Genomic DNA, 15,233 nt, shown 5'->3' on the forward strand with positions numbered 1-15,233 from the left:
ATTTGATAATTGATGTATTCAGTTTTTTATTTTTCTTTAGCATCAAGCGGAAAAGTCTAAATGGTGGTTGTTATTGTAACAGAGGCGATTGTGGTATATTCATGATAAAGTAGATGGAGTATTGGGATGGGCAATTAACAAAGTCGTTTTCGCAGGTAAATTCCAAATGCCTTCCTTCTTTTCTATACCTTATTTCATGAAATTGTGTATTTCTTTCACCATTATATTTTATTACTTACATATTGTTTAACATTTGCAAGATATAGGATGATATTCCATACTTTCGCCGGAAGATTACAGCTGATTTATTGTTGCACTCAGAAAATAAGATCAAATATTTACAATTTTGAAGAAGCAAAAGGGTTAATTTTCTCAGGTTTTTTATTTTTCTTACCTCAGTTTTTTTATCATGAATTTGTCTTTTTTTTTTCGTTCCCATGATATACCAAATGGACTCCACCTAGCCATAGCCAACTATTATATTTTCGAGTCCCACAAATAGGCCACTTTATATTGTTTGTTCTACTCTCACGGTACATGTGTAAAATTACATTTTCATATATATATAATATATATATATATATATATAAGAGCATTACTAAGCATAACAGATCAGATATGTACACCTTTCCATAAGCCACCACACCATTTAGGAATGGGGTGAAGCTTCTCTAGGGTAATCCTAAGCGCTCTGCAAACTGTGCAAGAAGAAACGCCAATAAAGGAGGACCGATCTCCAATAGAGTCAAAACTCCACAAGGAATTCTCAAAAACTGGTGAGCAAAATGACAAGAGGAGTTATTAATCAAATCGAAAATTGACCAAGAGGTGGTTACAAAACCACAAGCCATGAATTGTAATTTCCAGCCATGCCAAAAACTGCAAAAGACAACATCATCTGTAACTGCCACCGAACACACAAAAGAACTGCCGACTACAAGATGTCTTCCAAAGAACGCCAGAGAATTGTAACGTCCATCCACAATGCCGGGGAACGCACAGTCCATTCACAACGCCAGAAAACTGCAACTGTCATTTGAAAAGCCGGTGCCATCCAAGGCATTGGAGTACAAAATCAGCCATCTAGGATGCCAGAGAAACATAAAAGCGGAGAGAAAACTATTTTGGAGCACCATCTCGGCCATCCAAGACGTCGGAGCACGAAATTAGCTAGCAAGCACTATCTTCGGCATCTAGGACGTCGGAGCATGAACTCAGCCATCTAGCACTAGCTCAGTCATCTAGGACTTTAGAAAGCCCACAGAAATAAAGCAAACAAAAAAACACAAAGAAGATGGGAGAAACAGAGAAAGAAGGTGATACTCGAGAGATCTAGAGAAATCTCAAGAGAAACAGAGATCTCAAGAGAGAGAAGGGAAAAAACACAAAAAGAGGGGAAAAACATAGACGGCGGGAAGCATAGATCGTAGGAGAGAGAGGGCGGAGAAAACACAATGAGGGAAAAACAAAGAGAGGGGAAAAAACACATAACAGGGAAGAAAAACAAACAAAGAACGAAAATAAAAACAACCTTGAGAGATCTCGAGAATAAAACCTCTGAAATCAGAGAGAGAAGGGGGGGGGGGGGGGGGTCACCCCAAGCAATCTTATAAATGGCGGAGTTTCCATTTGGTTGAAGCGATGGGGGCAAGCTCTATCGCTTCTCTCAAGGACTACGCCCTATTGACACTTCTAATGTTAAGTTTGTAGGCTCAAAAATAGGACGCTAGAGTCTAGATTTGCTTTTTATATATTATTTAGGGCAAATTTCTTAAAAGTACCGCTATGATTTAGGAAATTAACTAAATCTGTTCTTATTATTTATATCGTCATTAAATATTAACAAAAAAATGAAATATCGAATGTTGCACTCCACAATTTCTCAATTTTTCAAAATAAAACCCAATTAATAAAAAAAATATTACTTCTTTTTTCATAGTTGACCCCATCAAATAGACCTTCTCCAAGTCAAAGACCTTTGCTAGAATTACAATGGTAGCATCTTGCAATCCTCCCTCTGACTCTGCATATCTAACCATTTAGAATAGGAGAAGCTCTGAGACGCGTCTAAAGATACCGTCTGCTGTTGGGTTTGCGTTGCATAGTATCAAACCCCTATACTCTCCTCTACTATTTCTAAGGAATGTAAACCAGCTCCTATTAAAATACTCAAAACAAAGTTTATAATTTTTCAATGTGGGACAAATTCAAAATTGGGTTTTGTAAGAATGGTATCAAACCCCTATACTCTCATCTACTATTTCTAAGGAATATAAATCAGTTCATATTAAAATACTCAAAACAAAGTTTATAATTTTTAAATGTGGGACAAATTCAAAATTGGGTTTTGTAAGAAAAAATCTAATTTTTCAATCAATTTTGCAGGTGCAATTTATCATGTAATTGACCAATCAAACCCATTGGATTTAATCTCTTATGAGATTAAAATCCAACACCCTTTTCGTATGTCTTGAGAGTTCATGAGACAACCCAAGAGATCCTTCGCCACTAACTTCTTATTCTTCGTCTTATAGATTATCTTGCTCAAGATCTCACCTATGAAACAGCCAGTCAGCCTGACATCATACCGAGAAGAGTTTTATAGAGCAATACTTAACTCACCATGACAAGCAGTTCCCGGAATGTTTATCGGAAAAGAGTTGTAGCCTATATGAAAAGAGAAATGCCATTTGCCAAAGATCAAAGAGGACCATTGGTAATAAATTATAGAAAACCGTGAGAAAAAGTGAAAAAATATTGCCAAAGATCATAATCTTACTCCTATCTCTCTCTATATCTGGTTTTATCCGTCCAAAAAAATACAGAGGTTCAAAACAAGACGACACAAATTTCACATTAGAGACAAGCGTAACCACCATTTCATATAAAACATAGCATCGAAGAAACCAACCTTCTTCATTTCCTAGAATGTGTTCACAGGCCTCTGGACCATGACTCTACTGTGGATATCACAAAGGCGTCAATGTCGAAGTTCTTAGATGGTTTTTAGGGAGAATGACAGTTCAGTCCAGGGTCAGAATTTGTAGGTTCAAAGTACATTTGGGGTAGGTGCCAGCTTGGATTTGATGTCAATTCAAGGGTGGATATAGATGTATAGTATAGGTTTTTGAGATTTTGAATGTTTATAGGTTTGCGATGTCTGTTCTACTTTTCTGTTAGTCAATTTCCCAACTTCCTGAATGAAGGTTCTTTAAGAAATTTGCCTATTATGTTTGAGAGATGTTCCCCATGTAATGTAACTGTGAGGTCCGTGTGAGTAGTAAACCAAACACAGACCTAGGCCTAATATGCTTCTCACAGAGCATTCCTCATGACTCCGGATCTCTTGCCTACGTCTACCAACAACTACATAATACTATGTAGAAGGAAGATGTTCTCCAAGTGAGTGCCATGTTATCGATCCGAAACATCTGTTCATCCGAGATTTTAACAATACACGGTTAGATGCGGTGTGAGGCCTGTATTTGGAGCAGATCCCAATTCTGTAGAACAAGGACAAGTTAGTCAACTTATGTTAAACGAGGTTATTTTGGTAATTACATGGATGTTCAAATATAGCATAATTAACGAAAGGATCATACAACCCCACGGCCCCATCTGACCACCTCGCTCACGCTTCGCTCGCTCTCTCTCTCTCTCTCCGACCTCCAACCCGAAGCGGGAAGAACGGTTTTCACATTCTCGTCTCCTCCTCTGCATTCCGCCACAAAACACTCCCTCTCCTTCTCTCCCTCCGAAAAACTTCTCTCTGTCCCCCTCTATCTGGGATCTTCCATCCAAAACTCCTATCTTCTCTCTCAGACAAAAGAAACAAAACCAGGTATTCTGCGGATTTCAGGGACCAAAGCACAGATCGGACGGTGTCGGTCCATGACGCGCCTGCCTCGGAAGCGGCAGGGCTTGCCCAAAGACGACGATTTGGCGGCAGACGACGCCGGAGACTCGGTGGCTACTGAGAATTGTTCGTCTTCTTCGGTTGTGTTCGAGCCGCATTCATCTCCGTCGCCAGTTGCTGATACAGAACCAGATAGCGAGGCTAAGGACAAACCTGTTCGGGTTTACGCAGATGGCATCTATGATCTCTTCCATTTTGGCCATGCTCGATCGCTCGAGCAGGCGAAGAAACTGTAAGCTTCTCCGACGTCGTTTCTAGTTCTCTGTAGTAATAACTGTTGGATTGGTTTAGACATCAAGAACCTTGAAATGGTTCTTTCAATGCAGAGTATCTGATATTGAAATGATCTGAATTCATCCATAATTCTTTGTTTTGTAACGAATTCTGTTTAATAGTAATCTCATTACCAAATTATTTGTAATTTTAATGGTTTATTGATAATGTCAACTCGATTAGATGATTCACTCATTCTAGGACAAGTAATATGTTCTTCTGAGATTTTGACTTCGTTAAGCACACGTTGGTTTGCTGTTGCAATTCCAAGAATATCCATAAATATATAATTATTGTAAATAGAATTAATTATGGAATTGTATCTAATTTGCGAGCGGGATATTTAAATAGATTATATTATTTTATTAAAGCTAAACCTATAAGGTTCCGACTTTTTTTTTGTTGTTGTTTCTTTTTCTACCAAAAAAACAAATTCTTTTGTTTTGAGTTATTGCCAAGTGCCGCTGTCGGTGGTTGAAAATTGGAAGTAAGAGCATTAGTGTGAATAAGGATGATACTTGATATGTGTTGAAAAGGATTCATGTGTAAGAATGGGACTGTGTTATTTAACTTCAACTTCTTACGAAAAAAATTGTGTTTTCACCGTGAAATGTTGTTTTTTTTTTTTTTAAACTCTTCTGTCATCTCTTTTGGGTCTAATTGCTCCTTGATGAACTTATTCTTCTGGTGCAATCCTGAAAACGTATTTTGGGTCTACTTTACAGCGACTATTTTCTAATTGGACAAACAAGAATAAACATATTTAAGCAAAGGCTTGGCTAAAGTCTCACAACAATGGAAAGCTATTAAGATTCAACTGCTTTTCCTATTATAAAATAGTTTACTTATATTCAATTAGCAAGGTAGATAGATGGTGCTACCCATTTTTCTTTTCCCTCTTTATTGGTGATGCATCACCAAGTTCTTTAATCAGAGAATCCTATTAGACATTGCAACACCTGCTTGCTATTTAGTTGTTATCAGAACTTTAAATCCTCTGTTTCTTTTTCCTTTTTCTTTCCTGCTGATACAAAAGCAACCACAATCTTCATGGCTTGTAGTTACGAGGCCTTTAATGTGGATATAAGGATGATTCAATACAGTGAGCTCCCTTGGAGATGTGACAAGGTTTAGAAGTCATAGGAGTTAGGATGCAGCTGCCCCTAGAACAGTTCGTCTTGACCTTTGGATTGTTTGACAGTTTCTATTTTACTAATTAGGTACTTTTGGCAGTGTAGCTTTTAGGTTTCTTCTTGAAGAACTGTGATGGTGGGCAACAAGAAGTGTCCTACTTCATTTTCCTCGAGTTAACTGTTTATTTCTATAGAGAACTGGATTATAATGGTTGATACAAGTACAACATTACAGGTAATGGATTGCATGAATGCTATTTTGTCTTTTGATTTCAGTAGCAAGAGTTTCTAATGCCATGAAAATACAGATTTTGCTTTGGACTATATATGTCAAAAAACTTTTAAAATGGAAATACATAGAAACATCTACCACACTGTGTAGGGCAGGGCACAATGCTCATTACTGTGGCCTGGAATTTTATTACTCTTTTGTGATGGATAGGAATTTCTTTAGTTTCTGGATCATGGTCACTATATTTCCTACTTGGGAACACCCTTAGCAAGGCTGTATGCATCTAAGCCTCAGTTCCTGTTTTTCTTTTTTTCCTATCTTTCTTATTTATTCTTTCTGGTTATTCGTCAACTCAGGTAAATTATAATGATGCTAGAAATACCTATGTTGCTCTGAGTTTCTTCATCTAAACATTTTTTTTCAGGTTCCCAAGCACATATCTGCTTGTTGGTTGCTGCAACGATGAGGTTACACACAAGTACAAGGGGAAAACTGTTATGACTGAAGCTGAACGATACGAGTCCCTTCGTCACTGCAGGTCCTTGTCAATTAAACTTATTGATCTTAATTTCCTCCAGAAAGTATAAGAAACTTACTAGTTCTGACAATATCTTAAATATTCTATGGAATAAGGATTCTGAGGTCATTTTGATGAAGATATGCCACATATTTGGACCGTCTTTTTTGTAGTTTCATCTTGCAATCTATTCTGGTCCAATTTCCTTGATTTATTCCCTTACATGATCACTTGACAGGCATCCATATTCCATTCATGATATTATTTAGTTTATCTTGATTTTTCATGCTTTTATTCTCCCTTGGAACACTAGTCCATAGCATAAGATGAAGAAATGTCATGGATTTAATCTATCATAGCAAAGGAAAGTATTAATATAGGACATTGTAGAGCCATATTGAGACAATTAAACTGCATATTGCTATAAACTTGTACATGCTTCCTTCTCCAAAATATTTTTGTGCTAAAAAATGGAAGTGGTGATGCCAGTTGTGGGATTCAAATCCTATTATGTGACATCAAGTTTAGGCCTTTCAGTATTTCTTTTTATCTGTTACATGCATAGAAGACATATTAGAGAAGTAGCTTCCTGCAAGTTGTGAATTCTAAGAGAGCTAGGAGAAGGCCAAGAAGGGTGTTGTTGAAGTAGTGAGAGAAGACCTGACAACTCATAATATAGCAGAATATATGTCCATCAGTAGAAAGGAACATGGGATTCTTGTGGCCAATCTTAGGTATTCATGGGTAATGTTTTGTTTATTTGAGTTGATGTGAACTCAAATGGGGCTGAGTTGAATGAAGGGCAACACTTGGGAGGACAGAAATTAAGAATCTATGCCTTTCATGAGATTATTTTGGTAGGGCCAGTAATGATTAGGTCAAGTCAATTGAGATGGTTCCATCATGTATATAGAAGAACAACACCTGCATTAATGAGTGATCTGGTATAAATTGAGGGTTTTAAAAGAGCAAGAGCAAGGTAAGGCCACAACATTCTTAGGTTGGAGTAGTAAGAAAACACTTGAGTGATCCAAACTGATAGGGGCATTACAAAGCTTGAGATTTGCAAGAAATCTAAATATGAGGAAATTTGTTGTAGAAGAGGAAAGATTGTTATAAAATGGATGCCACACAACAAACAAGGACCTCGGCAGTATTGGCATCACTTGTAAAGCTGAGAGCCCTAGCTTCAGAACTGAATGCAAGGTTTCTATGGACCTATAGATCAACAAGCGTGATGGCTGATGCCAATTCCTGATGGCTAGAGAAAGAGTGAAAGAGGAACAACTGTATTGGGGTATTTTGTAATAGGAAACAAAATTAGCAGAGGAGATAGGCATCAGCTTCATTTGGGAAATGCTTGGCATTCCTTCTTAATAAAGGTTATACTTTATTGGGATAAGGTTTAGATGATGGTGATGATAAAAGTTATAGCTACGAATTTAAAAAAAAAAAAAAAAGAAGCAAACCCAAATGGTTGGGAACAGGATACTGATAAAAAAGAAGAGTTGATATGAGGATTTGCTAAAGTGAATCAAATAAGAAAGAAAGAAATATATAAAAAAAAGAAAGATGAATTGGTATAAGAATTTGGTGAATTGAATCAAATACTATTCCATCTCAATCACTGCTCCACAAACAAATAGCATGGATGCAAACCCAGCTCTGATTTATGCTTCAATTTCTATTACAAACCTTGTTAGCATGGAGGTCTTTTATTCGTTGAAAGAAAACATTGATTGGTTACAAGAATCTTACCTAAGATATTGATTCCCTCAGCTGTTTCCACTCCCATTTTGCTATCACAGACTATCATGGTTGTACAAAATTCCTTTCCTTCAAGTTTTCTAACTATGCATTTTGTTTTTACCACAGGGCTCAATAAATAGTTACTAGAATCACCAAATAAATGAAAACATATAAAACATGAAGTTAGTTCCTTTTAATAATTTATAATAAATGCTTATAATGAAAACATGTATATATGGCAGTTTTTCAGTTACCATCTTTTTCCAGATAGCAATTCCCTGCTCCTAATCTCACCTTATTTAAACAAGAATGGGTATGAGTAGTTTCTTGCTTTTTCCCGTTGGGATTGTTGGTGACAGTTCAGTCTATATTGTTATAGGTGGGTCGATGAAGTTATTCCTGATGCTCCATGGGTCATCACAGAGGAGTTCCTTGATAAACACAAGATAGACTATGTGGCCCATGACTCTCTTCCGTAAGTTTAATCAGCTAATTTCTTTTTTCAATTTTTAAGTAGTATATTTTAAATTTTATTGGCCATGAAGACTCTTAAGCCATAGTTGTTGACATTAATAATAAAATGGACGGTTCTTTGGCTGCAATTCTGGATAACTTATTATAGAGACCTGATTCTTCATTTTAAATTGATTCTGTTTAGATATGCAGATGCAAGTGGAGCTAGCAATGATGTCTATCAATTTGTTAGTTGTTTCCCTTGTTCCTTCCTGATAATTGTTAGCATAATTTGTTGTTTGCTCAAATATGCAGATTAACTCTTATTAGTGTACATTTAATGTAGGTTAAAGCAGTTGGGAAATTCAAGGAGACACAACGCACAGAAGGGGTATCAACATCAGATATTATAATGAGGATTCTTAAAGATTACAATCAGTACATAATGCGAAACTTAGCCCGTGGTTATTCAAGGGAAGACCTTGGTGTGAGCTATGTGAAGGTGCAATCAGATAACATAATTTTTAATTGTTTATATTACCATGTAATAAAGGATACCTTGATTCGATTACATGCATACAAATTTCTGTTATTGTTTACATTACCATGCATACATAAATTTTTTTACTCCACTTTCTCTGTTAGGCTTATGTTCTTAATGAAAGCATGGATCCTTATCTTTTTTTTTTTTTGGTGGTAGGAGAAACAATTGAGAGTGAATATGGGAATAACCAAATTGCGAGCGAAAGTAAAGGAACAACAAGAGAAGGTGGGACAGAAGGTTTGTACTTCCTGATCCAAAATGTAGCTTCTCAATCAGATGCATATTAGGATTTGCTATTAGCTATTGTTTTAAAGTTGTGAAAAGTATTCTCTCTTTATCAGTAAGGTTCTCTTTGTTTAGAAATTGTTACTGATAAATAGGATTCTGTAAAATGTTAAACATTATCCCAAAATGGATAATAGGATTTTCTATCTTAAATCTGTATGAGACTTCTTAAATGTGCTTAGGATAGTTACATTAGATTTTATGCTGCATTTCTTTTCCTTCTATTTTGTTTCTTTTTCTATTCTCTTAAGTTCTGAAAACTAATTTGGTGACTCTCTGACCAAATAGATTAGGCCAATGTGGAATCACATCACTGTATTGTTTCATAGTTGTGTTGGTGTACAAATTAATATATTTGTCCTACCTGAATCCAATTTTGGCTCAACCTTGTTCATGTTGTTCACTTGATATAGGTGCCACATTGTGTAAACTTATGACATACAACAGCACATGGCCATTATATTCAATATTAGATTGTTCCATGTTTATAATTTTAGTCATTTTACCCGGGTGACTATACTGTTTTATCATTTCTATTTTACAGTAAACTTGTTGCATATTCACTAATACTTTACATTGCCATGGGCTGTTTATGACTTTTAAATTTTGTATATTTATGTAGACATATATGGTGCTTGACAGTAATTCAAATCCCATATATTAGTGACCTCTGGATTGACCAACATTTTTCAACCCCATAAGTCCCATCTCAGCCATATATCCCACCAGGTATTGGAATTTTTCTGATAGATGTGAACAGTCTCAAGTTTTAATATATAATTAAAGAATGGCCTTACAGAAGGCTTATGTTGGTCATTTAAGCTAAAACTTGCCTTGTGAATGGAGGGCAATATGAGGAACATTTATGGTCTTTTTGGACCCTTAACAATATAGCTATATGGAAGATACCTAATTATTTAGACTAGAAGATCTTTCCACTGCATAATCATATAGTGTGCAAAATCTGCATTGTTTGCTAGTTGACTCCTTTGGAGAAGTTAGTTAAACAACCAAGAAACTTTACATGTTGAAACATGTTGGGGGAGTAAAAAGCTCCATGTGTTCCATGACAGAAATTGGGTGGATCTAAATTTTGATGTTCCGATTTTCAAAGGCAATAATTCGGAACATATTATTTCATGGAGTTTCACCCATGAACTAATCATGTAAATGCACATTTAAGTATTCCTGTCTCAGCGTTTGCACTGTTTCAAGTAAACAACAAATCTAATTTTATCTGTCTTCATTACTTTGTTGGGAATGACAGTTTTCTGATGGCCTTAAGGTGTGTGTTGGTTTCAGTTGCATACTGTGGCAAAGACGGCTGGTATGCATCATGGGGATTGGGTTGAGAATGCAGATCGCTGGGTTGCAGGTTTCCTTGAGAAGTTTGAGGAAGGTTGCCACATAATGGTAAGTTAGAGAATAGGGAGCTATTATCTTCTTCTAAACTTCTAGCCATTACCTATTACCTCATTCTATCTTATCTTTTTAAACAGGAAACAGTCATCAAAGATCGCATCCAAGAAGGCCTGAAGAGGCAGCAGTCCAAAGCCACGGAAAACCTACTCCAGGATGAGGAGTCTTGAGATGAATGGTTTCAAGTCCTGTCTAAAATGTAGGATAAAGTAAAAAAATTGAAATGCAGGAATCATTGTTAGTATGATTTCCTCCCTTTATTATTATGCTGTTATATGTGCTTGTAAAGTTGGTGGTGCAACATATGATGAAAATAGTAAAAGTGCAATCTATGTGTGCCACTGCACAAAGCAGATTGAGAATTGTACCAGTGTCTTCATCCATTAAAAGCCTCATTTTTAGCTCTTATTTTTATTGATTAAATACCATATCCTTCCACTTATTTCATGATTAATCAAGGGCACTTCTGTACTTTATTCCCTTTGATGGTTATTTCATGCTTTGAATTTGTGTACTTGTATCTTGTATGGCTAAATGCAAGGTTCGAAATATGGCAATGTATCGATATGATCTTACGACACATCGGTAAATAGATAACATAAGCAAATGATTTAGACTAGTTCAAATTAATCATCCAATTTGTCTTGACACGACCAAAAGACATTCTCATGCTTTCCTGAACAGCAGCTAAAATTAGCAAATTCTGAATCCGAAATCACAATAAAATTATCCCAACCCTGCTCAGCAGCTAAATTAGCGCTCTTAATATAGCCCCCAGATCTGCTTCCAAGGGGGCTTCCAATACTTCTCAGCTCCCCCATAAGGAAAGATTTACCCCTCTTCCTATCTTATTCATTGGGGCCCCGTGTGGCACTGAATGCATTGAATAGCCTAAATGACAAGCAACAATACAAGAAAAGACAATAAGATGACATACAAATTAGTCAAAAAATGCTGTGTTACATTAAAGGATGGCAAGCATAACCTTACAAGTTTGTGTTGAAGGAATCTCATGTTTAATTTTTACACGGTATTGGTACCACTCAACTATTTACCTCTCCTCAAAGAGTAATTTAAACCTTTGGTGCTTTAATATAAAAATCATATTAGTATTTATAATAATGCCATTAGTAATCTCCCATACAAAATACACATGTTGCCCCACCCAAGACACACCTAGATGACACTTTGACGGGGTGATGCAAGTACGGTGTGAAGGTACTTGATGGCATGGCGAAATGGCAAATTGTGACAAGAGAGTCCCTAGAAAATAAGTCTGGATCTCCTGCCTACGAGAATCCTACTCATGTCTACCTACAACACATTATCCCCGTGAATTCGGAACATCTCCCCCTGCATAATACTATGCAAAGGATGAGATGTTCTCCATGTGTGGCTGAGATAAATGTGGGCAGAGTTTGTGTGGGCAGGAGATCCGGACTCTTAGAAAATGCCGTTGTCCATTCTTTCGCTTTGCACTACAACTCTACAACATCCAGAACTGTGCGCAGATCCTCTGTAGCCAGAAGGTCCATAAACTCCAATAGCGGGGATTCACTAGCCCATACTTCTAAAGGTGATTTTACTGTTGAGACGGCTTACCCAAATGAATGCCTCTTTAATTTGGGTTATTTCAATTGGGCTTCCAAGTGGTGTTTGGAAGCTTAAGTGCCCTCCTAACTTGAAATTGTTTTTGTTCCTCCTTTTTAAGTGATGGACTTCCTAAAAAGATGAAATCTGTGATTGATGAGTGCTTATGTTTGAACTTTGAAACTGTTGATGGATCTTGGCATTCAGTCCTCTTTTGCTTTTCGGTAAGTTATTTACCCAGATAAATGCAGTTACCTAGGTAAGTTTTTCTTAGGAAACACTTATCCGAGTAAGTGCATTTACCCATATTCTTTTATTTCTCATGTAAATAAGGCAATGACCATTTTAGCCACAAAAATCCATTATTAAAAAGGGTATTTTTGTCCCATTCAAGTGTTGGCAACTTTCCCCCTAGGTGGGAAAGTTATTTATCCACCTAGGAGAAAATAAACTCACCCTGGTACCACATAAATTTGAAAAAAGAACATGGGATTCTTGATCAATGGGAACCTAGATCCCACTGACCAACTTTCCCCTTCTCAAAATCCGAAAAATGAATAACCCCTCTGTATTTTCATGTGTTTTGCGAAGCTAACCAGGCGGTGGTGGATTGGCTCACTAACGAAGCTTTCAATGGCATAATTGTGGACATTTCTTTTATTCCTTTGCCCCTTTCTCTCTTTGTCTTTTTTTTTTCGGATTTTGGGGGACAATGCTACTCCCCCTGCGACTAGTGGCCACCTAGTGCCATCGTCTTCTATAGCTCCTGTTTTCTTATTAGAAACAAAATGTTTTTAAGAAATTGTTGTTTTTGTTAAGTAAAACATATAATAATATGCCTTACCCCTTCCTAACCCTTCCATGTAGCCACCGGGCTGCTAGGGGTGGATTCGAGTTAAGCCAAGCCAAACAGCTAACTATTCGAGCTCGGCTCACTAAGGCAGTACGAGGATTGAGCTCGAGCTTGAGCTCGGTTCAAGCTAGAACCTTGAGCTCGAGCTTGGCTCAAGTCAAAAGCTCATAAGCTCGAGCTCGGCTTGGCTCAAGATCAACTTGAGAAAAATGTTTTATATTATATATAAAAAATTGCATGCTGAATTTGGTTGGTCTTCTCCAGTGAACTGGGGCTTTCTGTGAATTGGGCTTCTCTACGAATTTGCAGAGAATTCGGGCCCGATTTGGACATCTATGCAGTCCGAATCTATCAAAGCTAAAAACATGAAAGTTGTATAGCTTTTCATTATCTTTCCAATGCATCTTGAATCATCTCAACTAGAGTCCGGATAGGAGAGTTATGCCCAAATTATCACACAGCGCCGAAACTGTGCTAAATTACCTGATTAGCCTTATTTTTCACCTAATGCCTCCTTTCGTGCCTTAAATCGAAATATAAGAATAGTGAGTCCAATTTTGATAATTAAAAAATTAAGAATTACAATAATTAGTTATTATTATATATAAAATAAAAATATTATATAATATTTTTATTGTATATATTATTTTCTATAATTTTATACTTATTATTATTATTATTATTATTATTATTATTATTATTATTATGTAGCTATTCGAGAGGCTCAAGCTTGGCTCGAAGCTCTGTTGAAACCGAGCCGAGCCAAGATTGAATAGCTCGTGAAGATCTCGGCTCATAGCCACCCCTAGTGGCAACCCTCTCTTCTTCACTAGAGTTCCACTCAGATCTCTCTCTCTCTCTCTCTCTCTCTCTCTCTCTCTCTCTCTCTCTCTCTCTCTCCTCTCTCTCTCTCTCTCTCTCTCTCTCTCTCCTCTCATGTTACCAATAAGCTTAACCCCCTCCTAAAATCTCTCCAAAACAATCTCTCCCATCTAAAATTCCTCATTAGACACCTCTTAATCTATATTATAAACCATCTAAAAACCAAAAACGTGGGTAAATTAATTTGGGTAGTTAAATTAATTTGTGAATTTTTTTTTATATTTTCAATAAATACTGATATTATTGAATATTAGTTAGTAAATATCAACACCTAAACTATAACTTCTCATAATTTTGGTAAATTGAAAATTTTAATTACTAAGAACTACTTGCTGAAAATTACTGCTTTTGGTAATTTAATTTCAGATTTTTTTAAATTAATTATTGAAATCAATAATTACTAATAATTAAAATAATAATAAGTACAATTTAGTATCTGTAGATACTTTCAGTAATTTTGGCCAATTTATTAATATTTAATGATATTACCAAACAATAATTAAAAATTTTCAGTAATTCTTTATTAGAAAATTAATTTCAATAAATATAAATTTATTTTTATATTTTCAGTAATTTTTATATTTAGTATAATTATTGAGCAATAATTAGTGATTTTGTTAATTTAGTGAAACTTAAATTATAAAACTTCCAATTTCCAAATAAATAATTGGAAATTTTTAATAATTTCCATAAGTATTGGATACTATATTTATAATTACCATAAATAATGGAACTATATTTATGGGTTTGGGGTTGTTTATAGGTTTAGGGGATGACCCCTAGGGTAGGAATGGCAATGGGCGGGTTCGGGGTGGGGATCATACTGCCCATCCCAACCTCGAGTTTTAAATTAATCCCTGACAAAAATTTTAGCCTACATCTCCGGTCCTCGATAGAAAGGGCTTCCCCATTGGGGACCTGAATCCTCAAATTTTTTAATTAAAAGTTTGCTTTTAGAAAGGTATTTATTTAAAATAAATGAAAAATAAAAATAATATTTTAAATATATTTTGATATATATATAATATAAATAATGTTATATATTTAATAAAATATATATACATATATTTAATATATATAATCAGGGTTGGGTGGGGTGTGGACTTCACTCCCCATCCCCAATTAAGTATTCCTATTAATTCCATCCCCACCCTATTGCCGCTAAGGCAATCTCCATCCCATACCGGCTTGATCGGTATGTCGGGTACTTGGTGGAGATGGAGAAAATTGCCACCCCTATCCCCAATTGTATAACTCCATGAAACAACAAGTTTTAAGCCCAATTTCGACATCTCACGGGGACCTGCTAGAATAATCATAAAATCTTTATATTATACGACATAAAATCTTTCAAACCCAATTGCCATGCTCAAGCCTGATTCAACCC

The 15,233-nt window shown here is 36.0% G+C and overlaps 1 protein-coding gene across 2 annotated transcripts; it reads left to right on the forward strand.

Moving 5' to 3' along the window:
• The first annotated feature begins 3,616 nt into the window (after window positions 1–3,616).
• Window positions 3,617–10,975, forward strand: LOC148864712 (choline-phosphate cytidylyltransferase 2-like). Of its 2 annotated transcripts, none has more exons than XM_088974470.1 (8): window positions 3,617–4,148; window positions 5,979–6,092; window positions 8,200–8,295; window positions 8,479–8,521; window positions 8,620–8,775; window positions 8,974–9,054; window positions 10,405–10,515; window positions 10,602–10,975. In XM_088974470.1, exons 1-8 carry the CDS (start codon window positions 3,892–3,894, stop codon window positions 10,689–10,691), a joined length of 948 nt encoding a protein of 315 aa, XP_088830596.1. In that variant the 5' UTR covers window positions 3,617–3,891; the 3' UTR covers window positions 10,692–10,975. The 2 variants fall into 2 exon arrangements, with proteins under 2 accessions (XP_088830596.1, XP_088830597.1); XM_088974471.1 differs by having other exon boundaries at window positions 8,974–9,042.
• Window positions 10,976–15,233: the final 4,258 nt, after the last annotated feature.

Source organism: Nelumbo lutea, chromosome 3 (assembly GCF_056320005.1).
Source record: "Nelumbo lutea isolate HS-2025 chromosome 3, American lotus-T2T, whole genome shotgun sequence".
NCBI lineage: Eukaryota > Viridiplantae > Streptophyta > Magnoliopsida > Proteales > Nelumbonaceae > Nelumbo > Nelumbo lutea.